General features: G+C 51.9%; 2 protein-coding genes across 2 annotated transcripts in view; both read right to left on the reverse strand.

The window, feature by feature from the left end:
- Positions 1-378: 378 nt before the first annotated feature.
- llgl1 (LLGL scribble cell polarity complex component 1) lies at positions 379-17612 on the reverse strand. Its single transcript, XM_029158131.3, is given in 31 exon segments — positions 379-1106; positions 1109-1122; positions 1215-1350; positions 1788-1852; positions 2010-2124; positions 2251-2347; positions 2422-2427; positions 2429-2484; positions 2487-2541; positions 2544-2579; positions 2581-2616; positions 2697-2716; positions 2719-2860; positions 2863-2925; positions 2927-3013; positions 3078-3230; positions 3298-3448; positions 3515-3807; positions 3935-4039; positions 4856-5030; positions 5287-5354; positions 5760-5980; positions 6059-6213; positions 6466-6520; positions 6719-6854; positions 7035-7197; positions 9042-9188; positions 9257-9417; positions 9491-9572; positions 15503-15600; positions 17253-17612. Coding segments are annotated over 31 exon segments (3234 nt in total). The 5' UTR covers positions 17334-17612; the 3' UTR covers positions 379-1044.
- Positions 17613-18184: 572 nt separating this feature from the next.
- myo15aa (myosin XVAa) overlaps positions 18185-27973 on the reverse strand; it is a 35798-nt gene continuing 26009 nt past the window's right edge. The window contains exons 33-64 of the mRNA XM_041071765.2: positions 27870-27964; positions 27185-27320; positions 26088-26152; positions 25413-25526; positions 25275-25335; positions 25052-25199; positions 24886-24979; positions 24679-24793; positions 24190-24305; positions 24047-24106; positions 23895-23970; positions 23712-23827; positions 23134-23252; positions 22900-23041; positions 22712-22823; positions 22542-22616; positions 22230-22432; positions 22035-22153; positions 21900-21960; positions 21745-21817; positions 21587-21660; positions 21423-21505; positions 21136-21266; positions 20958-21052; positions 20690-20767; positions 20499-20595; positions 20270-20430; positions 20058-20191; positions 19833-19966; positions 19575-19708; positions 19177-19317; positions 18185-19079 (exon numbers count right to left, since the gene is read on the reverse strand). Coding sequence (XP_040927699.1) covers positions 18978-19079; positions 19177-19317; positions 19575-19708; positions 19833-19966; positions 20058-20191; positions 20270-20430; positions 20499-20595; positions 20690-20767; positions 20958-21052; positions 21136-21266; positions 21423-21505; positions 21587-21660; positions 21745-21817; positions 21900-21960; positions 22035-22153; positions 22230-22432; positions 22542-22616; positions 22712-22823; positions 22900-23041; positions 23134-23252; positions 23712-23827; positions 23895-23970; positions 24047-24106; positions 24190-24305; positions 24679-24793; positions 24886-24979; positions 25052-25199; positions 25275-25335; positions 25413-25526; positions 26088-26152; positions 27185-27320; positions 27870-27964 — 3464 coding nt within the window. The 3' untranslated portion in view covers positions 18185-18977. The remainder of the gene's footprint in view (positions 19080-19176; positions 19318-19574; positions 19709-19832; positions 19967-20057; positions 20192-20269; positions 20431-20498; positions 20596-20689; positions 20768-20957; positions 21053-21135; positions 21267-21422; positions 21506-21586; positions 21661-21744; positions 21818-21899; positions 21961-22034; positions 22154-22229; positions 22433-22541; positions 22617-22711; positions 22824-22899; positions 23042-23133; positions 23253-23711; positions 23828-23894; positions 23971-24046; positions 24107-24189; positions 24306-24678; positions 24794-24885; positions 24980-25051; positions 25200-25274; positions 25336-25412; positions 25527-26087; positions 26153-27184; positions 27321-27869; positions 27965-27973) is intronic.

The following is a 27973-nucleotide window of genomic DNA, read 5'->3' on the forward strand; positions in this document are numbered from 1 at the left end:
TAGTATAGTAAGTCATCAATGTCATATTGATGAGTGATGAATAAAGGTCTCAGTATATTGTAGTATTTCATAAACAATGGTCCTAGTATGAAGTCTGTCAATATAGTAAGTGACAAAAAATGAGTCATAGTAGTATGTTTTCAGAAATGTTTCATAGTATAGTCTGATTTTCATAATACAGGATATGATGAAAAATGTGTCCGCATTATAATGCACGGGATTCAAACCCGCATCCCCCTTGAGTAATTTGGACCACCACCACCTTGAATCGATGCCATTATTTAACACTAAAAATGTTTGACAATTATTACATACTATTTAAGAGGTTGACAAAAGCAACAGTGAGATTACAGCTTAGTAAATTTAGTGACACAAATATCTGATTCAGTTTTATTGCAGCTTTGTGGAGAAAATAACTCTTGGCCGTATATGAAGTCTCCAAAGAAATAAAGTGTGTGAATTCAGATGGAAAAAGAAAATGCAGCTTTAAAAATCTGAACATTTAATGAAAAGTTTGCAATTTCAAAAACACACTATTTCACAAATAAAAAACAAATGCAGTTCAGACTGGTGGTGTATTTTCAGATGGTTCCACCAGAGAGAAACAGTGAGTCAGAAACGAAGCAGAGGAACGCTGACAACTAGGCCGCTCCTCACGTCTACAGCCTGATGAAAAACCAACGCTTGCAGACCTGGGTCCATGCCTCACTGCTCCATAAGTGGGTAATAACTCTGCAGCACAAGTCACCTAATAAATACAGACACAGCTAACAGAGGCCAGTTCAGGCTCAGTACGACACACGGTCCAGACGATGCAGGACGTTTCTGCTCCACTGGCTCTGGAGAGCGTGTGGGTGGAAAATAGGACGAGGACTTGTTACTGGAATGCTGCGCTCAGACAGAACAAGTCTTTGAAGTTTGCACACTCTGGACCAGCTCCATTAGAAACAGGTGTGTGTCTGCGCCCACTCACACACGTTCTCCTTCTGCAGAGTACGTAGTGAAGGGACAGGAAGCTAATCCACGTCTGAGTTTCCCACCTGTTCAGTTGATCAGGATGCCCGTCGAGCGCCCCTCCTCCTCCTTAATGTTCTTTAGGTTGTTTCTGCCTCATCCACGTTGCTGCACATAGAAACACTTGTAAATTGCCTTTTTAAATGTGAAATAATGCGCATGTTAGTAAATCAGTGAAATGCCGAAGCCGGTGTTCCTACGTGAGGAAATCCCTGACGTCCTCCACGGTGATTTCTCCGGTGGAGTCGAGGGTGAGGTCAGCACAGCTGAGGGGGGAGTCCAGCGGCGTGTCCAGGAGGGGAGAGGGCAGGTTGTTCTGCGCCTCTCCTGTTTGGCCTGAGGGGAAGAAACCTGGGGTTGAGCATCGGCCTTTCAAATCATCTGACCTTTACTGGCCACAGTAAAAAAGCCTGGTCACCAAACAAGGTCAGAAGCTACAGAGACATTAAAACATTCCTTGTCGTCTACGCGAGCGGTTATTAATGCCAGAAAATCAAGCGGGACATAAACAACCCTACTCTGGTCTCCACAGCAAACATCATTTCCTGCCAGGGAGGGAGGAATGAGACAGGAGAGGCAACTGGGGCATACTGAATAGTTACCATGGTGACCAGAGGGGCACCCCTGCAAGGTCTAAGAGGTTTAAGGGGTCCAGAGAGGGAAGAGACGGATGAAGAGAGGGAAACACTAGAGGGGTGTGTGTGTGTGTGTGTGTGTGTGTGTGTGTGTGTGTGTGTGTGTGCGTGCATGCGTGTGCGTGCGTTCACACCTACCCTCGGCCTGACCCATCTGGCTCTTGTGGGTACCGTTGGCCTGTGGCTGAACAGATGAACCGTCGCTGAGGAGACATGAGCACACAGCATTTACTCTGGCTGCTGATAAAGGGATTCCAAGAACAGTAAAAGTGGCATTTCTTTGCTTCCGCGTGCAGCTCAAAGTCTGGACCCAGTAGGAAGCATTAGTTTGTGCAGCTCAGACATGTGTGACACTTTTACCTGGCAGGTGTGGGTTCCAGCAGTCGGTCCAACTGAACGGAGCAGAGCGGCTCCGTGACGACCAGGGCCGACAGCGAGAACCTCTCGTACTCTGAGGGAGAGATCAGGTAAAACCCTGAGGAGACAGCAAACGGTTAAACTCTAAACACAGATTCAGTGTCAACGTCTGACGAGAGGAAAACTGCTGAGGAAATGGTCCTTCCTCGTCTAATTGTACAGTCTGTCTGGATCAAGCTGTAACCTTGTGACCCCGCTTTGCTCCTCACCTTGTCCGTTCTGGTGAAGACGCAGGACGCGATGCCGCTGATGTCTTCCTTACGGAGGCAGTCGTAGCGAACCTACACAGCGACACACAATCACCACGTCAGGCAAAAAACGCCACCGAGCAAACGGCCTCGTGCCGAGCGCTTACCTGTGGTTCGGAGGGCGGGTACGTTGAACAGGTGCATGTCTCCCAGGTTGGTCAGACACACAGCGTGTGCTCGCTGTAGTCCTGCTAGCCGTGGAGCTTGAACACCACCCACCGCCACCGTTCCTCAACCGACAGCCTTCGTGAGCCGTCAGCTTGAAACTTGGTCTTGGCCTCACGCTTGGGCAGCGAGAAGACCTGCGGAGGAGAGTGAAGGTGAGCAAATGGTTCAAATGTGGGACAAAAACAAGTCCCTGGTGGAATCCTCCAGCCTCCACCTTGAGCTGCGCCTCGGACCGAGGAGGACCGAATGCGCGTTGGTCATATCCGGGGCGATGGCGAGGTCCTGAGAGGCCTCGTACGGTTCTGGCAGCGGTTTCCCCCGGCCATCCAGCACACAGATGGACACCACAGGGGCCCTGTGCAATCAGCTGGATCTCTTTGGCCCAACACCGCCTCCACACAGACGGCGCCCTCGCTGGCTCCGCCCCGCTCCGACGCGCGGCCCCGAGCCCACGCCCGGCACCTCCAGCGCGTAGGCGTACCGCTGCCGGAGTTGGTTTCCGGCCCAGAGCGTGGGGCCGTGGTGAGTGCCCTGCAGCGCAAGTCAGCGCGGTGTTAAAAAACGTGAAGCCACGAGTCGGTCGGTTGACAGTGACGGTCAACACACACCATCGCGTAGAAAAGGTGTCCGCGAAGCAGAGGCACCGGACCACTCCTGACAGCGAGTCGTCGGCCGACCGGGGTTCGATCCTCCGCTGCACCGGAGCCACCTCCTCCTGCTCCGCGAGGGCGGCGTTGGCCTCCTGGACCTGCACAGAGCCACGGGGGTCACTCAGGGTGCTCATTCTGAGGGTCCCTCCCATCAGGACATCTGACCTTGCTGGTCGGGGTCGTGATGGTGCGTTTCTTCCCAGACACTCTGCTCTTGCGGATGCGCCTGAAGCTCTGTCGCAGGGACTTTTTCAGCGACTTGACTCTGGACAGGGGGCCCTCCATCGCCAGCGAGTCGTTCGGGTGCAGGGTGCACCTGGAATGGGGTGTGGCGGTTAGCATGCCAGTGGAAGCAGCAGGTCCGATTCTGAGCGCTACCTACCGGGCCAGCACCGCGTTCCTCCTGTGATAGTCAAACAGGCCGAAGCCATGACTGGTGCCAAAGGCAATGAGGTTCCACTCCGCATGCAGCGCCACGGCCGTCACGGAGGCCGGGGGGAGGCACTGCACGAGCACCAGCGGCTGGAAGCCCGGAGGGAACGGAGCGGGCTTCAGGCGCGGCTCCAGCCGGTCGTGTCCCTTCCAGGTGAAGCCCTCTCTGTCCTGCAGCAGGTCAACCACCGACACGTCCACCAGGTGGTCCGAACGCTCGTCACTCAGACCCAACACGATCACCTGCAGGGATGAAGTATTAGACTCAAAACCACCTCTGTCCAAGTACTTGGCCCGATTAAAACGTAGAACAAGGTCCTCTAGTTTATAAAAGGACTTTTTGTGACGTTTGCTCAATCCGTTTTCTCACCTGTCCAGCTGTTCCAGCCACCACTAGCTTGTTGCTGTATTTGCACAGGCTGATCTTCTGGATGCCGAGTCTGGGGTCGTCGCTGTACGGGTCGAAGCAGCCCACCTACACACACACGCACACGCACACACACGTCAAGCCTGCATCAGTTGGTTACACACTAAACATACGTTGCTTACAGTCACAGCAGCTGCAGATGCAAAACTGCAGCAAATTAATGTGCATTAGTTCGTCTTTCACACACACACACTTTCATCATGGGAACTGTGTCTTAACAAAACATGGAGTAAGTAAAGTTTGTCACCTGGACATAGAGATAGAGACAGAGAGAGAGTGAGAGAGAGAACTGATGGGTCTGGTTTTCATTACAGGGGATAAAAAAGGGAAAGGCTCTTCATCCCATATGAGGCCTGCATTCCTGAACATGCAGCGCTGTTACCACAGGATACATGAGGAACGGAGGGAGGGGGAATAAAAGAGTGAACAAGAGAGAGGAGTAAAAGGAATGAGAAACAGGCCTGAGATCTGTGTGGAACCAAACCAATGACTCAACCTCTACTGCTGCTCACCTTCAGACGTCCAGAACCACATTCAACTCCATTTAACTAACGTCTACGCAACACAAAGTACCAGAATCCATAAAAAATATATTTACGTCGCTGAATCACTTTTCACATTTAAATGCAAATAAAAAGAGGTCATTTAAACAGAATCAGACTGTGGGTCCATCACTGGCAAGTTTTAATAACAGCAACAATGGGGTGGGTCTGGAAACCAAGCACATGAAAACAATCAGATGGAAAAATCAGGCCACTGATGTGGTTGAGTGTCGCGCGCGCGCGCACGCACGCGCGCACGCACGCACGCGCGCGCGCACGCGCGCGCCTACGCGCCTTCAGCCTGTTCTCATGCAGGTCCTACCTTCCTGAAGGGCGGCCACTCCTCCTCCTGCTGCATGTCGGGGTCGTCCCCAGGATCCTGGGGGTCGTCGCTGGGGTCACAGTCAGTGTGAAAGACGTTGGCTGTGCTGAGTTTGTACAGCGGCGTGAGGGCGACACCCGACGCGTCCCAGAACCTCACGGTTCCATCTTCATGCCTGTGAATTTAAAGGTCAAAGATGCTTCAGCTGGTTCTGGTTTATCTGCTTCAGTGTCAGTCTATAGCCACTATCTTAAACGGCTGTGAATGGTGATGGAGTGTCATTAACCAGAGGATTAATCCCAATGTTTTTTCCTCAAGCACCAGATACAAACTTGGACTGGGTATAATTATATTGGGCTTTTAGTTCCTGAGGACAAAGAGTTTTATAATTATTATATTAGGATGCAGCTGCAGTGTTTGTGTGCTCATACCCTGTCAACAGCAGCTCTTGGTGTTTGGGTGGTGGTGCCAGGTTTTTCCCTCCACATATGGGCCAACTCTGCATCAGGAGAAAGTTTAATAAATGTTTAACCTGGAAAAAAAGTCCTGGACTTTACATTTAAATTTCACCGCAATTTACCCGCCTGACACCCAGGAATCCCCACCCAGCTGAGCATGTGTACACAAAGGCTCAGTGGTTTTGTTTCCTTTGCCAGTCTCAGTTCCTTGCACAGCCAGCCATGATTTATGAGCTTACCAGCTGTGTGTGTGTTTAATTAGCCACCGATCAAACAGCTGATGTGAGCAACAAAGCCTAAAACTGCCTGCACCTGCTCCAGCAGCAGGCTGACAGTTAGCGACATGCAGCGAAGGTGTTCCCAGTCTGTCTCAGACTTCCTTCATCTCATTAAATGCTTTAAAAGCGCGAGGCAGGACATTTAAGTCGCCGTCTGTGGCTCCTCACCCTGTGCGTCTGCTGCCGTCCCTGCTGCGCTTTCCCGGCGTTGACCAGCCTCTCCCAGAGTTTAGGAGGCACGTTGGAGATGTGGCAGGAGCAGGTGATGGCCGAGGAGTGAAGCGGAGCCAGGTAGGGGGTGGGCAGAGAGGGCCAGCCGGGCGTCTGGAGGTCTATCACCACCAGCTCCTCCTCCAGCAGCACCACCAGCGCAGAAGGCTCATCGAACTCTACAGAGCAGCAGACGACTCAGCGCGCTGCGCTTCTTAAATCAGGACAGCGGGTTGTGGCCTGATGCAGCCGCTCACCTTTCTCCTGTTCCACAGCGTGGACAGTGAAGAAGTCGATGACTCGGGAGGTGAAGTCCAGAGTCACGTGCTCTTTATCCTGCTGAACGGTGAGACAGTGGCGGTCGCCGTAGCTGGCTCTGGGCATCCCTCCGCTGTACAGCAAGACGGGCGACCTGCAGCGAGGCACAGAAATTACAGGAACCACTTAACTTGTTAAATATGGAATAAAATCCAGACCATTATTAAAATATTTGCTGTGCAAAGACGGGTGTCGCTGATTTCCCAGTTTGTCTTTTTACAAGCTGTTAACTGAAAGTAGCTCTCGAGGGAGGACACGAAGTTTCAGATTTATGTGGAGACAAGAGGAAAATGTTCCAGCGCTGGGATCCCAAAGGCCCAGTCGGGCTCAAATCATCTACACTCACCCCGTCTGCGTCGTCCTCCACAGGATCTTGTTGATGGCTTTGCAGGGAAATGGACCTGGAATAGAAAACCAGAAACAGTTGCTGTTAAAGAACTAAAGCAGACACTACAACAAAAACTATGACCAGAACCGAGACCCCCATGACCCTAAACAATTTGTCTAATGCTCGGTCCTGTGGACTCGCACAGACTCTCCATGCAGCCATGTCTCACACATACATTAGCTACTGAGTGTGGCATGTGTGCATTTCTCACCGTAGGGGATGGTGGAGGACACTGGCTGCTGATTGTAGGTGTTGCCGCTGGTAACGGCCCACACCGAGTAGCCCCCGTCGTTATGGGAGCTGACAAACAGGTTTCCAGAGCGTTCCCACACCAGGCTCTCCAGCTGCTGCACAGGGTTCACACATGCACCGTCAGGGCCGGACGGAGCTCAGTCAAACTGGACTGGAGCTTATTAGACACTCAGAGCTCAAACTAATAGAGGCTTATGCAACAGTCCTGCAAGAAATCCTCCTTTTCGAAGGGGACAGGTATCGGTTTCTAACAGAGCGGCTGCTGCTCCAGGTACCTGTTTGCCCAGGAAGAGCTGCTCGGCACGACCTGAACCCAGATCCCACAGCAGCACCAGGCCTCGGCTGTAGCCGACCAGAATCTTCCCCGGCTGCCGAGGATGTTCCTGAAGAGACTCCACCGGCCCCAGGGACTTTCCACATCTGTAGTCATCTGGCAGGCTGGAAAAACAAAGCGTGGCTCATGAGCCCACATGCTGTAGAGTACAACTCACCATAGAACCGCTTTACAGGAGGAGTGGAAAACAAAATATGGGTGAGAAAGGCGAATAAAAGACAGGTGTGTGTCACTCTGCTCATTCAAATATGGCGGACTGGGACCAGCAGAGAAGCCCAAAATTATAACAACGATAAGTATGATAAGATAAGACTGATAATCCAGCTCCAGGACAGGTTTGATAAACTCTTCAACCGTATACAATGCAGTGAACACAGAATCAAAGCGTCTGTATAAACAACTGCAGGCTGCTTCTCCCTCAACAGTGGAATCAACTTCAAGCTGGAGCCAAGAGGCTGACATTCCTCTAAAAACAGCAGAGGGAATGTGGAGCAGGACACACCCTAGAGATGTCAGAGGATTCCCTCAAAGGACAGAAAAAAAGAGAGACTGGGAGAAGATATAAAGACGGGAGGAAACCACAGAGAAACAAACAGAGAGGGAAAAGCAAGACGGCATCACAGCTCTCTGGCTTTTATCTGTAGTTCTGCCTCATCTGCAGCACTCGCCTCCCTCACACCAACGCCACAGACTCCTGGCCGCTTTGGTCGGCTTCACTGAGGAAGATCCTCTCCGGAAGCACAGAGCCAGAGACATTCCCAACAAAGAATTCCATTGTCTCCGTCTCTCCGGCTGCGGGTATTTTTAGGGAATCCAGCATCCTGCTACAGAGTCGCAGTGATGAGGCCGTGCGTGCACGCTGGAGATTCAGCTGTAACACTTCCCAACCGGAACGCTGTGTTTTGGCAGCTGGTACAAAGCCTCGCTGTGCAAAACCTACGCACAGACACACACAGACACACACACACACACACACCTTATCGGGCCTCGTTAGGCCTCGGTTCTGCCCACTTCCCTAAACAAGCCTGCTTAATGAGGGGCTTGGCCACCCAGTCAGACCGTCACAGCACAACGGAAGCTCTGATAAGCTGCCAGAGTAGCAACACGGGAACGCAGCAAGAAAAAAAGAAATACTTGTACTTTCTAGCATGCACCAGTACACTTTACTTTCCCCATTACGGCCACTTGACGAGACGTTTCCTTGATAAGGACAGTTGTAGGTTTATCGCTGAGATCAGCGTCTGGACTGTCAAGTCAGAGCTGCAGTGTTTGACTGGACGGTCACACATGGATGCACACAAATGCCTCAATGTTCAGGGTTTCGATGAAACACCTAAACTAGCATTATCACAGTAAGGTCTGTTTGTGCACACAGTTCTTCCTTGTTTAGGGCATTTTCCAATGTCACGGCCTCTTTTTCAAACAAACCCTTCCTGTATCACATTATTTACGTCTGAGCTGAAATCACACTGTGTCAAAGGACTGAACCAGCATTTTGCTGCTGCAGATCCATGATGTTTGCGACTTTGAGCTGCGAGCACAGACATTTACTGTGGATTCCTCTGGCGTCTACCTTCGCTCCAGCCTCGCTGCAGTGCAGCCTGGATGCACCACTATCCTTATTTGAGCTCTTCTCTCCCACACAGCGCTAATAGGGCATAGTATTGTGTGTCATGTTTTATAGTGAGGTGTCTCATCCTGCCTCTCCTCCGTCCAACGATGGACTGCACTCATTGTCCCTGAACCACATGATGATGAGCTTCATGCTGCCGCTGCTGGGATGAGCAGGAACATTAGCCTTCATGTGCGTGAGTCTGACCTGCTCAGCTTGAGCTGTAAGACGAGGAGGCTGGATTATTTACAGACGTTCTGCGAGCAGGATGGAGAGGAGGAAACTTCTGTGGCTGCTTAGGGTTCGGTTCTCATGCTTTAAATCATGTTGCCTCACCTCTGTGTGACCTGATCCTGGGTCAGCGTCTGGTCGTCTTTCAGGGAGAGGTGCGGCAGCTCCAGGAAGTACACGCCCCCTCCCTCTGTGCCGATGCAGAGCAGGTCACATGACCTCAGTAAGAGGAGGACGGTCACCCGAGTGGCACTGAGGAGGAAGAGTGTGGAGGATGAAGACGCAGTCACAACACGCAGGCATCCGCCAGCCTCTCCTACCTGCAGCTCTCGATGCCCGGTCGTCCTGGGAGGCTGTAGCTGCCCACCTCCTGCAGACTCACCGCGCCCTCCTTCCTGACTCCGCCCACCTCTCTGGGCGCCCCCGCCACCAGCTCCCACAGGTGAATGGTGTTGTCGTCGAGCAGCGACAGCAGTCGTCCCTACAGAGCAGACGAGACCCCCGTTAAAACTCTGGGACGGCCGCGGCACAGCTGCAGCGTCACGCCGGCTCACCTGGCCCGGCAGGAAGTGGATCTGTGTCACAGCTGTGGTGTCTTTGTGCAGTCCGCTGAACTCCACACCAGGCGCCCCGTAGCTGCAAACATCTGGTCAAGGAAAACACTCAAAACTGCATAGCTTTCATTCCCTCTGGGCAGCAGAGAGATCTGAGTCACACCAAGAGGAGAATCCACATTAAAAAGTCAAATGCACATATAGAACGGATTGAAAATACCAACCTTCAACACGTTCTTTATAAATATAATTAAACTGCGTGACTGGGAGCCCAGTTAAAGGTTATTCTGGGCTGTAAACCAGAACAAACACCAGTTAGGTGTAACAGCAGTGGGAGAAATTAGAGGTTTATAACAAAGCTCATGGCAATAAGACACCAGATGACGCAGGCACCGAGGAGCGTGTGTGTGTGTGTGTGTGTGTGTGTGTGTGTGTGTGTGTGTGTGTGTGTGTGTCTGTTAGTCCAGCTAATGACGCGGAGCCGCTAAACTAAAGGACACACTCAAGGACTGTGACACGAACCCAAGCGGGCTGAACCGAGCTGTGAACGCGCACACACCCGCCAGCAGCTACGCAGACCGCTGAGCAACACTGACACACTTAAACACACAGCTTACATAAGCCTGGAGGAATGTGGATTAGAAATGCACAGAGCTTCTGCACAGTCTCATGTTTGACTACGCAGAGTTTCTGCTCTTGTCCCCGGTTTCATCAGTGAAAATAACTTCCCATTTCTGCATCCATTACTCTCCATCCTCAGCCCTGGAAGTCACTGATATTCCCTCAGAATCTCTCTTTCTGCTCAGACAAAGGGTTACTGTGATTCCTTGCTCCTTTCCCATCCCACCCTCAAACCACTTGCTCTTCCCCAGAGGCTCCAACACATCCATCGTCCTCCAACATCTCGTTCCCAGCTCCGTCTGAGCCCACACAAACACTTCGCCTCCTCGCTCCGCGATCCCCGAGGCCCAGCCGAGTGTTAGAGCAGCATTCCTCCGGTGCTGTCACTTCCTGTGACTGGCTTTTATTCGCTGCAATAACACATACCTCAGACAGCTGGACGTGGAGGTGTGAGACGAAAGCACTCGCTCGTGGGTCATGAACCACAGGCCCAGAAAATGGGGGAGGTGGAGAGTCCAAGTGAGAAGAATGTAAGGGATTAAGCAAGCGCTCCCTTAATCAGGCCTCGAGGAATCATGAAGTCGTGCTCATTGCCGACAACTGGATCAGAAGACTGAAATATACCTCAGTACAGTGGATGCACCGACCCTCCTCTGCAGCCACTCATTGTTTAATATCAACAAACACCAAGTGCAAAAACATGCTCCCTAATTATTAACTTGCTTCATGTATAACAGATGGAGCGCTGTGTTTACAGTAGAGCTTCGTATCATCCAAATCTCAGCAGTTAAATAAACCACCTTTCTAATACACAAAAACTGTAGCGTAACCATAGAAACACTGAAGTACAGTGTAAACTACCACATGCGCCGCATGATGTAGAAACAATGTCAACACACGAGAAATAATTTAAATACTAGGAATTAATGAAGCACAGCTGCGCTCCAAAAGCAGAAGTGGGAAAATTTGTTCCTTCTCCCAGGTATGTGACAGTGCCCACAGCTCATCCAGCGCCAGCCACGACGACAAACCAGAGACATGATTCAGGCATGGGATGAGAACAAATAAGTGACACATCGTGTAGTTTACTGACAGAGATGTTCTTAGATTTTAAATATGGGGATTAAAAAGTAAAATATCGAAGCGACGTGAAGCAGGAACATCAGAGGCTTCGTCAAAAGAAGCACGGCAGCAAAACTAAATGTGGTGAAACAGATGAATTCAAACTCTTCCTCAGTTTGATTCAGAAATGAAAACCATTAAAAAAAATCAAACAAGAATACAAAAGCAGAAAGGACACATTCAAAGATGTGAAAGGAACACTGGTTGAATTATCATGATGCGTTCAAGGACACTTTTATCCGCTCACCAGAGAACCCTGATTTACACACAATGGAGTAACGGTAACTCAGCGACTGACTCACTGTCTCTTCCTCTATGTCACACACACACACAACCCGGTGATGCAGAGAGCGCGTTAGCAAGGATAAAGCGATTTCACGGTCTGAATACAGACAAACAGAAGGCATTGTCCTCTGTGAGGACACACACACACACACACACACACACACACACACACACACACACACACACACACACACACACACACACACACACACACACACACACACACACACACACACACACACACACACACACACACACACACACACACACACACACACACACACACACACACACACACACACACACACACACACACACACACACACACACACACACACACACACACACACACACACACACACACACACACACACACACACACGAAGTTCACATCACTGCACTGAGCGTGAGCGACCACACAGAATGAGACGGCGACAAACTAGGCCACAGAAATGGCCCAAAAAGTTTCAACACAGCCACAAAACTTTGTGTGGAATTGGTTCAGGTCCTCTGAGGATTCGTGAGAGTCTCACCAGCTCCTTCCACACACACACACGCTGCTCGGACGTCTGCTGGACGCAGCTCCAGCGGGACAGGACAATCAACTCCACCCACCGGAGAAACAATACGCGCTCATTTGCTTCCCGGTCCTCGGCCTCACACACTCTGCACCAGAGTCAGGTCCAGATCGACTACTGCAACACCTGATTCAGGTGTTGAACTTTACATCAGGAAAGAAAAACCCAGACCTCGCTGAACAGAGCAAGGTCGCAGTAGCAACATCAAGTCTCCGGTCGAGGTGGGTTTAATGTACAAACTTCCAGGTCCCTGGGTTTGATTTGTGTGTGTGTGTGTGTGTGTGTGTGTGTGTGTGCTGGAATGAACAACTTCCGGCTCCTGCGTCTACTTCCTGCCAACGATGGCAGCTGGCCACCGTTCTGTGCACGTTCTGAGAATCAGAGAAACTAAGATTAAGAGAACAACGGAGGCAAAGCAGAGGAAACCAATACTGTCCACAAACACACAGCTTCAAACTTCTCCGGGTCCAGATTTAAAATAAGACGCAACAGAAAACATCTAATTCACGCTTGGAGTTACAGCAGCTCCACATTTTATTTGTGCTCATCCCACTCCTCCTTCCGTTCAGGTTTTTTTTTACCCAATTCTGATTTACTCATTCCTCATCTCATCTGTCCAGCTGTCAGACTACACAGGAGGCGGATGGTGTGGAGCCCAATAGGAAACGAGGGTGAGGAGGAATTACAAGGTCCGGCCTTTCCTCCAGAACGAGACATGAGCGAGGAGATGGAAGGAATCAATGCTGGAGTCAGAAACCAAAAGAAGAAGAGCTGAGCAGAGAGCAGGCAGCGCGTGGGAGGAAGGAATCATTTAAAAGGAGGTGAGGCCTCAGAAGAAGAGCACAGAACAAAAGGAATAAAAATAAATTTAAAAAACGCATCGTGATATTTTTCTCCAAAATAAACAAGACGAGTCACAAACTCGGAAGAAGAAACTGCAGCACAATTGAGAGGCACAAACAAGGAGGGAATTTACCGTTTTCACCACAAACTACAAACACGCCGTTGACGCCAAAGAGGCGTCAACAAAACCAAGATTCCTCCGCTCTAAGCTGAAGCAGCTGCAACAGTGGACGGGGCCAACAGGGAAAACGGGGAGGGGAGTTCACCCGCGTCTGACTGATGACATCAGCAAACAGCCCTGATGTTGGAGACCAGCGCATTCCAGCATCTGTAAAACGTCACTGATACGAGGCAACGGCGCCCGCGAGGCCGACGGACGGAGACGGAGACAGACGAGAGTCCACAGCCGGTCAACGCACACACACGCAAACACACACACGCAGCCGGTCAACACACACACACACACACGCAGCCGGTCAACGCACACACACGCAGCCGGTCAACACACACACACACACACAAGCTAGTTTCATCGAAGCTTCGTGCTCAGAGTTTCAGCCTGAGAAGGTCAGCGCTCCGTTTTCTGCAGCTCTGACCTGTGCTTTCATGGCTCCAACCTGGAGAAGAGGCTTCTGTCTGATCTCTACACTACAGAAGGTGGAGGGAGAACAAACGTGACAGGCGCTAAAAAAAGACAAAAGCTGCTTTTGTCTTTCTAATTTCAAACTATGTATAGATATTTATTAATAGCAGCTTCTTCACACACTGATAGAAAATCACCTCTGATGTCCTGAGCTGCAGACAGCTCTAGTCTGCAAACACTCCTCATCCCAGGCAACAGCGCTGGTCGTCGTGGAAACAGATTCAAAAGCTCCCTTTATTAAGACTCGACTAAGCAACAAAGCGCTCCCTCAGTCCACACACACACACACACACACACACAGGGTTAACCCAGGGCAACGCAACATGCATTCCACAACAGGAGACCGACTCCTCCAAAATCGCCCCCCACCCCCACACATGCACAGAAACCCCTCCACGCCACATTGTCCCCTTCCCTCACTGAGCCCCAGCCTGCGGTCGCAGCGGAGACTCTCAGGGCGTAATATGACTCTGCCTTTATAAACACGCCGGGCCGCGAGCAATCGAGCGGGGAACTTGCGGGACACGGCGAAGACGCGAAATCGCACCGAAAACCGGATTCTGACTGAAATAAGTAAACACAATTTGCACGTTTCCACTCCTGCTGTGGACAACACCTCGTGTTGTGTGACTCGCTGCCTCTGTGGCAGCGAGTCACACAACACGAGGTGCTGCAGAGGACAGGAGGGTATCCTGACACACACACACCCTAACAGAGACACACACACACACACTAACAGAGACACACACACACACACACACACACAGGAAGGTTAGACAATGCAGACAACACATACAAAACACACACAGACACATGCACGCAGCACACATAGAGACTATCACACGCATACAACACACACACGCATACAAGACACACCGCATACAACACGCACACAACACGCACACAACACGCACACTTATGTCTTTACTGGAACTTGGTTCCAGAACAGAAACTGTGGTGAACTCCTGCCGTGACTGATCTCCCCGTGAACCTGAAGAACGAGAAATCAAGTGATGCTTTTGTTTTAATTTTTCAGAAAACATTCCAGGAGAAAGTTAGAACATTTTTCTAGAACCAGCTTCTCAAATGTGACGACCTGCAGCTTGTTTTATATTCTGATTCTCAAACCACCGCAGCCACAGCTCACTTCCTCAGGTTTTACTGGGGCGTCTCTGTCAAAAACCCCTTGGTTCAGAAAAGCACCTGAACGCCTCACGACCGGCCAAGAAGACAGTGGACGTCACAAAACACCCGATGAACTGGTGAAGCACGACACACGCTGCTGGAAGCTCGTTAAAATGTCTCGTTTGCAGCATCATTCATTTTTTAGAGCAGGTACATGACTTCCCCCCCCCCTCCCCCGTTTATCTCCGTCTCCCCCTCCCTTCGGGGCACCAGTGCCTGGTACCACCAGTCTCTCTGTCTCACTCTAGGAACTGGATCTCAAAGAGTTCATTCTCCAGTCTTTAACACACACGCACGCACGCACGCAAAATGACTTAAGATGCATTCAAATACACACACTGACACTAAATGTCACAACTATGACATGAAAAAAACTAAATGTGTTCATTGACTGGGGAACTTCAGTGGTGCAAACAGTGCGTCCTCCTACAGACGCGACAGTGAACTACACACACAACTGGGCCCAGTTAGCATCCAGAAGAGCCACTGGGAGCGGGTTCACCAGAGACGGAGCTTCAGTCGTGAAGTAGCAGGAAAAGGCACAAACCAAACAGACCCACGTGTGCAGCGCTGACGCAGAGAAACCCAGCGGCGCCTCAAACACACGCAACACGACGACGCACCTGTTCTCCGCTCAGGGCCTTTCTGGCTCCGTTGGACCGGGGCAGAACTGAACCGACCCGTTTCCTGCTGAATAAAATCACATCCAGTCCGATCGGCGGTGATGAAGGATACACTTTGACGGCTCCTGACTTGGTGCCGATAGCCATGAGGTCCAGTTTGGGGTCAAAGGCCAAAGCGCTGGGCTGATGAGGGAAGCCATGCTCCACGGTCTGAGAGAGAGAGAGAGAGACACACACAGAGAGAGAGAGAGAGAGAGAGAGACACACACAGAGAGAGAGAGAGAGAGAGAGAGACACACACAGAGAGAGAGAGAGAGAGAGAGAGAGACACACAGAGAGAGAGAGAGAGAGAGAGACACAGAGAGAGAGAGAGAGAGAGACACAGAGAGAGAGAGAGAGAGACACACAGAGAGAGAGAGAGAGAGACACACAGAGAGAGAGAGAGAGACACACACAGAGAGAGAGAGAGAGAGACACACAGAGAGAGAGAGAGACACACAGAGAGAGAGAGAGAGAGAGAGAGAGACAGAGAGAGAGACAGAGAGAGAGACAGACACAGAGAGAGAGAGAGACAGATGAACACATGACCAACACGGACACGCAGCCGGGTCAGACTGGCGTCTGAAGGGAGGACTCCCTCTATAAACATGGAGAAGAAGCCGCTTCATCGTGTTCACCATTAAATGACAAGGAGTCAGAGCTTTTACTGGCGCTTGTGCAAAGGCAGCTGTGAAAGCAGGTGGAGAAACTGAGTCAGGAGCTAAACATTAACCTCAGACAAACAGAGGGACGCTCCACGGAGACCACCTGACAGACACCCACCTCATGTGAGAGCTCTGACGACCTGTGTGAACGAATGAACCGTCCTGACTCAATGAAACCCGTTGCTTCGCTCCTGTTTCACGAATTTCTATTTCTGCCCTGTTTCTGACAATAAAGAGCTCCTGCAGGCGACAAGGTGCCGTTTTCGCACTTCTTCATTCATTCAGCGGAGCCAACTGCGATCAGCCGCTCACACGCACACGGGCGCGCGCACACACGCACAGCGGTGACACCATGAGTGAACAGTAAACACACGATACAAATGCGTGAACGCATTCATATCAGACCAGTGCTGGAACCGGCAGCGTCTCTGGACTTTGGGCCCCAGGAGCTTCGGTTCGGGACCGTCTGCACGTCTTCATGTGCTTAAACGCTGCAGTATGTTTTGGACCCGGAGGCGCCCAGAACCCGAACTTCGCTCGTGGGAACGCGCCGCTCCACTTTCCGAGCGGCACCGCGTGCACACAGACACGGGCCTCCGCGAACACGAGTTCAAGGCCACGTTTGCGTTAACGCGGCGCGCGAACAGATGCGTGACGCGCGCATTCCTCCAGACTCCACGCACGTGCCGCGGTGGTGGAATATAAATATAACGACGCTCGGCTTTTCATCCATGCGGGACGTGACGCCAAAGTCGAGCCTCACTCGGTTGTCACCCTCCACTGCTGAACGCACGTCTGCACAGATCGGTATCAGGACAAACATGAGGCGTCAAACCGCTGCAACACAACTCAAACTAATCTGATCGAATCCCCGTCAGCGGCTGCGCTTTAATTACACCAATCTGCAGAGACAACATCAAGTTTCCTGCTTCTTGCTGCTGCAGCGCATGTTGAACCCGGGCCTCGTTTGGGGCGAAAACCCCAAATAACACGCCGTGGACCCCCACAAAACACACACAAGGACGCGGCTGTTGTGTGTTAGCATCGGCCCAGAGACGCCGGGCGGACTTCAAATCTAAAAAGGAGCCTGCTTCTAGTTTGGGGGAGCAGCGGGAGGAGACGCGGAGGAGCCCCCCTCCTCTGGTCCCGTTACTTTACCTTGTTGAAGGCGAACAGCTCCTGCTTGATCTTCTCTCTCTGCGGGTCGGTTCCCTGCCGACGGAACCGAAACTTCATCATCTTGAAGCCGGGCAGCAGGGAGGCACCACCGGGGAGATGAAATCACGATGCGGGCGGTGCGGACGGAGCTAAGCGAGCTAACCGACTAGCCCATGCAGACTGCGAGCGCGGAGCGGGGCTGCGGCGCTGCTGCTGCTTCTGCGGCGGTTCTCCTCCCTCCTGGTGCCGTTTGGGTCGCGGTGGGTTTGACCACAGTCGCCCCCTCCTCCCGGTTCACGCGGCCCCTGTCGCTGTAAACCAATGGGGGCGAAGAAAGCTGCGGGCAATTTAGCCTGAAACGCCCACACAGCCGAGCGCTCCGGAAGAGGTGTTGGATTTGTAGCACAGGACGCACCGGTGAGGTCGTCTTACATACATGAGTCGTTTTACGATGGAAACGGCGCGTCCGTTACACTAAATAAAACCAACACACAGCAAACAACGCTAATAAAGAACTTTTAATGTGAAAAGACGTTAGAAGTGAATCGTGTTGGAGTTCCTATTTAAATATTTGTAGTTAAAAAAAAACTAAGCTTCGTAAACAGGTGCCATTGAGAAATTGTCACGAAAAGCATTTTGAAAATGAAGTCATGCCCTAAAACTGGAAAAAGCCTCCCGAAAAACACCAACACAATAAAAAGTTGCATGAAACAAAAAACCCAAGAGCCAAATTTCACATAAAAACGAGGCTGTTTTTTTATTGCACCACTCCATTAATTCTATGACTCAAAGCGTGTCTTTATTGTAGTCTAGGAGTGAGGTAATCTTTTTCTACTTTTGTCTTCTATTTTACAGATGTGTCGTTCTTTATGTAGGATTTTATGTGCTTATATTTGTGTGGCAAATAAAAGTAAATTCACACCAGCATTCACTGTGCTACAAGCTTAAATTTATTGTACAGTACTATTCACATCCACAAATGTTATGTACATAATCTACAATATGTATATAGTATAAATCATAGTGCAAAGTCCTGGTCTGGCCTGTAGCATGTACTAAAATTATTAATTTCAAACATTTGGAATTATTGATTCTTTAAACAACACCAACCGCAGGAGCAGATTTTACTTTTGTTTAGTGCAAGACAAAGACCACAACTATTTTAATTCAGTGTTCCCACAGTTTAGCTGAAAGTTAATTATAGAAGCTATAGACTCAAGAACCTCAAATGTTCTGCTTAAAAATGATTAAGAAATGTACTCAAGTCTGACTTATCCTCTTCTCCTTATGTTGCTTAAACACATTGTCCAGAGATCCATCCTGACAACATGCATGTATGTGTTGTGTCCACAAAGATCAGGTATTAATTAAATTAGATAATTAAAATATTTGTCAGCCATCAGGGATTTAATTGGCAACAATTGTGGCAATTTAATGATTTACAAACAGTAATGGTTTGCCTGCTTTGTTGCTTAACTATAAAAAGCATCTAAACATCTTTTAGTTTTGTACTGTTTGTTCAAAACTCTACTTTAGGTTCACCAGTCATTGCCAAACTAATGTGCAGATTATTTGATAAATTTATAGTAAAAACTACCTGCTACTTCCTGTTTTCACACTTATCAAGGAAGCACAACCTTTAAAGATCAAACTATTCCATTTGTAAAGTAGAGGTAGATACAGTTCATCTCTGAGGCTTGATGTGTGTCTACTCTGATGTCTGTGCTACAACAGGGTGATTTCACTTGGTGGCAGGGTGAGTCTCTTTTCTCTGACCGACAACATGTTCTCCATGTGCATGGCAACGACTCGGCACAACTCCAGGCCCTGGAAAACACACACACACACACACACACACACACACTAAAAAACGTCCTCCTGCACCGTTAACACTGTTAACACCTGTGTCTCTGTGCTCACAAACCTGCTCCAGCTGCAACTGTGTGATCCGCTGGTTGACCAGGTCTCCTATCATGATCTCTACGTACGGGTAACTGGAGCCTGAAGTCGGCCTTTGAGTGCGAGTTGACTGAACCTCCTTCAGAGGGAAACGCACCATGGCCTCCTGGTCACAACACAAAAACACAAACGTAACTCATGAAAATACACAAGCTCACAGCAAGTTTGCACTAAGAAAATATGCAAAGCACAAGATTTATTATCAAGTAAGCGTTTTTCAAGTTAAAAAGAAAACAGCCGAGTCAGCAGGTGGGGCCAGAGCCTCCTTAGTTTTGTTTACATCTTGGCTCATTCACTTCTGGACCCTTGGATGTGACGCAGGCAGCATCACACACACAAGAGGAGCGTGGTTTTGTAACATACGTGCGTATCCTTGTTGAGAAAGTGCAGTCCGTTCAGATTCACAGCGAGGATGCAGGGGGCCTGAATGGATGCAGAGCTCGAGCTCTGGATGTAGAAGAACGAAGACCCGAACATGTGGAAGGCACTGACCAGACCTGGCCCAAAACACACCAACGTGACGTTTACAAGGTGCTGGGACGATTAAGCCACGCATTCTTGATTATGAAGTAATACTCATGTGGCTGGAGTCATTTAATGGTCCAAACCATGCACACCCACCCAGGAACTGTGCTCGGGCCTGGTGTGGGTTCAACGGCTGGACCTGCTGCATGTGCTGCACTGTCATGTTGAGCCACTGCTGTGAGCCCTGCTTGCTGTAGAACTGTGGGGGGACGCACTCCTGCACCTCACGGCTGAAACCACACACACACAGGCGTTCTGCTGCCAGCAGCCACAGAGGGACCATGGGAAATGCTAGTGATGCGTGATGGAATGCGTCCTCACAGGGTGGGCAGGTAGACGGCGTCCTTGGCACGGTGCTGCAGGGCCGCCAGCCTGGCAATCTGCTGCAGATGCTGTTCACTGGCTTTGCCCTGAGGAACCACGCTCAGCAAGGCCTTCAGGTAGTCTGGCAGCACCTTGACCCAGACACAGGCACCCACACCGTGAGGAGACACGCAGCGACTGGGCTGAAGAGGCTCCACGGCGACGCCTACCTGGTTGTAATGCATGGTGACATAGAGCTCATTGTCCAGCTTCAGAGCCAGACTCCAAATGACCCGTCTGAACCACAGGCTGTAGTTGGCGTCCACCGGCTCGGCCTCCGTCGCGATGTCCAGGATGTACTCCCGCTTGTTGAGGGGACGCACGTTCTGACCTGCGCCCACACACGCGTCATGAATGGCGTGTGCGTTCGCGGTGTTTGCTTCGCGGGTCGGCCGTTACCTCTGTGTGTGACCAAAAAGACGGCGTATTCATCCAGCGCCTCGGCTCTTTGCAGGCCCATCTCGTAGCAAAGCTCCTCGATGACATCCAGCGCCACCTGAAGTGAACAGAATCGAAGCGGAGGAGAGCGTGGTTGTGATTCTAACCCCACAAACGCTGCGCGCTGGGCGATGGGCTCATATGTGACTTACAGAACACGTCTTGATCTTCAAGTGCCTCTCGATTCCACCAGGCAGCAGGAACAGCTGCCTCTTGGAGCTCCGGCCGGCCTGCACAGAGACCCGTTTGGACCGTGAAGCTGCTACTGAGAGCCGAGAACAGCTCCTCAGCATTAAACAGTTGCCTTAAATAGCTTTTACATGAATAGAAACATAGTATCCAGTGGCAGCGGGGTCCTTTGTAGCTAAAACAACACTACTTTGGTGCATATGAGTGGAGAAGGCTGATTCAGAGACTGACCAGCATAGCCTTGAGCTCCATGCCGTTGGGATACTGCACACGCCCGCCGTACTGGAACGTCCTCCTCAGGTTCTGCTCACACGTCTTGGCAATACCTGCGTAAGCGAAAGCAATGAATCATCACTAATAGGCCGGCCGAGGTGGACCCAGGTGGACCCGGGTCGGGCGGGGGTCCCACCTTGGTACTGCAGCGCAGGCCCATCGCAGGTGTCCTGGAGGAACCTCAGCAGGAACGGCTTCATGACGTCGGAGCAGCGGTGGAACGCGGTGAGGATGTAGAGCAGCCTCCAGCCTCTCTGACAGCTGTCCCTGCACCCAACGCACACACACACACACACACACACACACACACACACACACACACACACACACACACACACACACACACACACACCGCTCACATCAGGCCTCCCAGTGGACGACAGCCACCCACCACCTCCCACAGTCGGGTACAGCGGAACCTACGGCTTGGAGCTGGTGTTGGCGGTCACCTGCTTCATCAGCTGGCAGTAGGCTTCGTCCTTTATCAGGCCGTGATCAGCGCTCAGCTGGAAGGTCGACGCAAACACCATGAAAACACACAGACAGCTGGTACCTTTGTTACTGGGTGGATGTTGGTCTGCGTTTACCCTCAGTATTGTGGTGACCAGGTCCTGCTCGGTTTGGCCTTTAAGTGGAAAGTCCCCCATGAACTTCATTATGGCTGCAAAACAGTGAGACACGGACGAGAAGTGAGTAAACCAGACTGAGACTTTCACCCTCCTCCTCTTCCTCCTACTTTTCTCACCTAAGAAGATGTCGGCTGCCACTCTGTTCATGCCGCTGTCTGAGAAGTCGATCAGAGACTCCTGGATTGGAGACTGGGGAGTCGAACGCACAGTGAGGAGGGAGGGAATCTGCTGAAAAGCAAACACTGTCCCCAGTCTCACAGTCTCGTCTCACCTTGGAGAACTTGACCATGTCGGCGGGATCCCTGCCCTCCTTCTTCTTGGCCTTGTGATCGCTGTGGAAGCAGCTGCGTGTGAATGCGGGCGCGTCAACAGACACGAGACCTTAAAACGAGGCGCTGCCTCACACCTTCTGCTCCTCTGCGCCTCTCGGAAGTACTTCCTGGCGAACTCGGCCATGTGCAGCTCCCCGTGCAGAGGCTCGTCCTGCTCCAGGCTCAGCCCGTCCCCGTACGTCCCGTTCACCACCTGATGCACAAACAGGCGCCATAAAAAGCCAGGACCGCGCTCGGACGCCGCACCCGCGGCTCCTCGGTGACGTCACCTCCGTGGAGAGGTCCAGCTCGTGGGCGGCGACCGCGGAGCCCATGGCGACGGCCAGCGCCGCCGAGGCGGCCACTCGTCCGTGCCGGTCCCGAGGCTCCACCCGCTCAGCAGGAAGAAGCAGGAAGTCCGGGGCGGCCACCGGCCGCACGCAGTCCCTGGGGAACAGCCCCAGCTTTCCGTAAACAGCCCCGAACTTCCAGCCTGGACAGAAGAGGAGTCAGAGAGAGGCTCCGATGCGAAGACAGAACCACAACAGACGACGCAACGAGGCGAAATGACTTTGTGCGTTTGGGTTTCACCCTGAACCCACCGAATTCTGGAGTGTCTCTCCTCAGCTCTTCCAGGAGCATCACCTTCTTCCTCACTATGCAGCCGTAATATTTGCCTGAACACACGCACGCACGCAAACACAGCGCGGGGTGGAATGAAACGAACGCACACTTAATGCAGCATGCGCCGCAGACAGGGTGTGCGTCTCACCGGCCTCCAGCCCGTCCCGCTGCTGCAGCCTCACGATGTCGCCTTTGTGGAAGCTGAGCAGGGTCCGGTCCTCGGTGACGTAGTTCCGCACGGCCACCACGTACTCGGAGTCCTGACACAGACCAGACGCAGGTCCATCTACCTTGCAGTCATAATATAAACACGGCCCTGCACAGACGACCTCTGACCTTCTTGAGCTCTGTGAGGAAGTGGTCGATCATGTGTTTGACCTGCGGGGCCTTGGCGGAGAACAGGATCAGCTTCTCGTTGGTCAGGTTGAACTCCAGCATGTTACTGGATGGAATGGACACGAAGAGGATGTCCGAGTAGCTGGAAAGGAAGCCGGGACCAGAGGGGGGGGGGGTCAGAGGTCACGTCACCCTTTTCACACAGAACTGCACCACAGCCATGCGTTCTTTTACCTGTAAGGCCTCAGAACCTTGAAGTAGTCTGAAGCCGTCGAGCCGCTTTTCACCATCTTCAGCAGCTTGATGCCTTTATGAGAAACAGACAGCACCTGCACTCCAGTCCCCACGCTGCCCTGAAACACACGACACACGACACAGGACACACAACACACAACACAGACAACACATACAAACACAACACACACAACGCACAACGCACAACACACAACACAGACAACACATACAAACACAACACACACGACACACAACACACAACACAGACAACACATACACACACAACACACACAACACACAACGCACAACACACAACACAGACAACACATACAATCACAACACACACAACACACAACGCACAACACATACAAACACAACACACACAACACACAACACAGACAACACATACAAACACAACACACACAACGCACAGTACACAAGACACAACACAGACAAACACAACACACACAACAAACAACACACAACATACAACACCAGAGACCGGTTAAAGACACGTACGAGCTGCGGCGTCTGTTCAAATCCACACGAACCGCTTATTATCAGACACGTGGACTCACAGAGGCCGGGAAGAGGCGCGAGAAGTAGATCTCCCACGAGTCTCGGGCCATGGACACAACCTTCTTCTTCACGTTCTCGTCGTGTGTTCCCGAAACTGGATCCACCTTGTTCTCGTCTGAGAGAAACAAAGAGGGTGAGTTCGGCCGCGGTCCTTTCAGGGCGTTGAGCGCGTGGTCTCGTACCAAAGAGGCCCCTCATCCTCTGTCTCTCCTCCTGCGTGATGCGGATGCAGCCCTCACAGAAGGTGTCGTGCACCACCTGTTCAAGTTCAAACCATCTGAAGTTACAGGTTCCTCATCAAATGACTGCAAAGATGAGTAAAAAGTAGACGAACCTGTTTGAAGATCAGGTCCAGAATCAGCGGGTTGTTGAAGGTCTCTTTAGGATAAAACACCTGAGAACAGAGCAACATCAACCATCAACATGTTTGTTAGAGGCGTGAACGGATGAGGACGGTCTGTGCTTCCGCTCACGAACCTCTTTCCTCACGAAGAGCTTCCACGGCACGTTGGAGTAGGTGTAATACTCCTCACTGGTCCGGCTGTGGAGCTGAGTCTGGATGACCTCCTCCTCTACGGGCAGCTCCCTGGAGACTGCACACACACACGGACGCACGCACACACGCACGGACGCACACACACAGACCCAGGAACCCACACAGGAACCCACACATGCACAGAAACACACACACAGACCCAGGACGCACACACACACGCACGGACACACACACACAGACACAGGAACCCACTCATGCACAGAAACACACACACACACACACACGGACGCACGCACAGGAACACACACAGGAACACACACACACACGCACAGGAACACACACACACACACGCACAGGACACACGCACAGGAACACACACACACGCACACACACACACACACACACACACACACACACTTTTACAGCGCCTTCCTACACACGCAGATGGGCTGCTCTTTGCGACCGTGCACCTGGAGGCGGAGCCGGACCGGCTCCGGCGCTGGGGGCAGACGGACCCGCGGGCCGAGGTCTGGTCGTCTGGGCCACTTTGACGCCCTCGTGCTTGTGTTGGGATCTCCTTTGTGTCTGCAGTTCGACACAAAAGGCAGAGGATGCGTCAGCGGCCTGTGGGCGTGGCCTTGGCGCTGCAGGAGGAGCTCGGCTGTGAGGCCCGGTACCGGTTGTGGTGGGTTGGCCATCTGGTCCTTCAGAATCTCAATGGCTTCGTCGTGAGGATCCGGCTTCTTCGCGAACGTTCTGCCGTCGCTTTTCCTACACACATTAAAAGTAGGAGAATAAAAGCCTCCTGCGCTGAAACGTGGATGTGCTGGATGTGTGCGGAACCTCTGCGGCGCCGGTCCACTGGACCCTGAGGAGGCTGCAGGCTGGTGCTGCTTGATGATGTCTTTGATGTCGTGGCTGGGCTCCAGGCGCTCGGTGTTACTGGCGCTGGACTGGACCACGTCCTCCGGAGGACGGCCGCGGGTCGGACCTGACATTCAGACATCGTCACCTCTGCACCCACGATTCACAGACCGGTCACATGATTCATAATAAATAAACCCACTGCTCTTCTGCTGAGCGGCAGCAGGGCGTTGTGTGTACGGTGACTCCTCCCCTCGTGTGAGCTGCACAGGAACATGAAAACGACGGAGGTGAGTGAGTCGTCTCCTGGACTGGTCTTTTCATTATGGTCTGTACTCACTGGGCTGGAATGCTGGTGCTGTGACGGTGGGGACTGAGGAGCTGGAGCCACGGGGGGGAAGGAGGACAACATCTGCTGCTGGATGGCCATGGCCTGCATGGTCATCTGCTGGGCCTGACACGCACACACACAAAACAGAGACGCATGCACACACACACACAAAACAGAGACGCATGCACACAGACGCATACACACACACACACACACACACACACACACACACACACACACACACAGATGCACACACACACACACACACACACACACAGACGCATACACACACACACAGACGCACACACAGACGCATACACACACAGATGCACACATGCACACACACACACACACACACACACACACACGCATGCACACACACACACACACAGACGCATACACACACAGACGCATGCACACACACACAGACGCACACACACACACAAAAACAGAGACGCATGCACACAGACACATACACAGACGAATACACACACACACAGACGCATACACACACACAGACGCATGCACACACACACAGACGCACACACACACACAAAAACAGAGACGCATGCACACAGACACATACACAGACGCATACACACACACACAGATGCATGCACACACACATACACACGTCATTATGAGCCCTGACTGAAGCGCTAACGCTAACGTCCTGTGACACACCAGGATGATGGCCTGCTGGTTGATGATGGCCTGCTGCTGCTGAGTCAGCACCGCCTGCTCCGATCCTGGGGAGGAATGAACACATAAACACAGCGTGAAGGTCCAGTCTGCTGCAGTAAAGGGCAGGATGCATTCACCCCCACATCAACCATAACACACGCAGAAGCTCTTTACAGTGAACCCGAACGATCTAACGATAGCTCCATCACGCCCGCATGCGTCAGGCCACACCAGAACCAAACCACTCCTGTCTGTGTACCTGGCACCCCCGTCATCACAGGCAGGCCTGGTTCTACCGGGCCCGGGACCGAGGGCCCCCCCGGCGGACCGACGTGACCCGCCTCAGCGTCTCCACCCGCCACAGAAGCGGCGGCGGGCGCACGCGAGGCTGCCGGGGCGGGAGCTGCGCGCTTGGGTGCCGGGGGGGCAGGGGTGGAGGTGGGGGAGGGCTGCTGGGGGGGGAGGTGCCGGGGGCGGTTGTACTGGTGATACTGCCGCTGCTGCTGCTGCTGTTCGTAGTGGTGGTGGTGGGAGGGGATGGGCATGGTGGGGATGGGGGGCATCATTCCTCCTGCCACTGGGAGCACTGGCACCGCTTCAGAGGGAACAGGGTGGTGTCTCCTGTTAGTGCTGATCACTGACTCTCCAACCAAAGCAGACGCAGCCATTAATTATATGCACATTGGAAGTCAGACGGAATTTAGTGCTTCCAAGTTCAGAAGCGCTAACACAATAGGTGAAACTGAACAGGACCAGATCCAGAACCAGATGAGGCGAGACCATGTTTGACCCACAGGCGCCCATAGGTCTGTGGTGAAAGGCTGTGGATGCATTATCTATGAGCTCCGCTCGCTTGTCACAGCTTCACAGACGAGGAACTGCACCAAGTCACTTCACCTCCACATGCTTTACTGCGTGGGGTGAAAGTCTGCAACAAGCCACTAGGAAACGTTACGGTGACATCAAAGGCAAATCTGTTAATGAACCTCATTAAGTTAAGATGTAGGAGAATTTAGAAGCTGAGAAAAGAAAGAGAAGACGCAGACATGTAACAACAGAAGCTGTAGGAAAGATCCAAACTCGATGACCTGTTTTACCTCCAGGATGAATTCCTGGTGGGAAAGGCCGACTGGAGGTCAGGGTGCTCCCCTCCTCTCCGCCTCCTTCTGCTGGGACGCCTACTCCTCCTCCTCCTTTCATCCGGGCAGACAGACTCCCGCTCTTCTCCATGTCCTGGACAGAGGACGGCAGCGACCGAGCACAGAGTGTTCAGAGTTAGACGGACGGATGGAGACGAGCAGGTCGCGAGACATGAAGCGTGTTCCCACCGGGATGATGGGAAGCGAATCCAGCCCAGGAAGTACCGTACGCCCTGGAAAAAGCGCTCAGCAGGAACTCTCACCTACATAACTAGCAGCTTGGACCGCATCGCTCCCACATGCAGAAACTCTCGTTTTCAAGCGACAGCGAAAGGTTGAATCCGAGAAATAAAACGTGCGGTGAAGTCGGCGTCGGAGCGACGACCCTGCGCAGCGACGTGTGCCTGAAGCTGCAGGCAGCGACGCTGGGTCCGTAACCCAATCACCCCCCTCTCTGCTCCATTCATACACAAACACAAGCAGGGGATCACATGTTCCACGCGTCCGTCATTGCTCCCCTGAAGATCAGGTGGAGACCATTGTTTCCTTCATGTATTATTAACGTAAGCTGATTGCTCTTAAAGAAATGGGAAAATGGGAAAAAAAGCGAGTGAAGTGAAGGTGTGGACGGTTTAAAACTCACTATGCTGCTGTCTGACAGCACTGGGTCGAACAGACTGTCCAGGTACCGGTCCATTCCTCTCTGCGTCTGCCCATCGCTGAAGGCGTCCGAGTCCCCTGGACACA

Source organism: Betta splendens, chromosome 8 (assembly GCF_900634795.4).
Source record: "Betta splendens chromosome 8, fBetSpl5.4, whole genome shotgun sequence".
In the NCBI taxonomy this organism is placed as follows: Eukaryota; Metazoa; Chordata; class Actinopteri; order Anabantiformes; family Osphronemidae; genus Betta; species Betta splendens.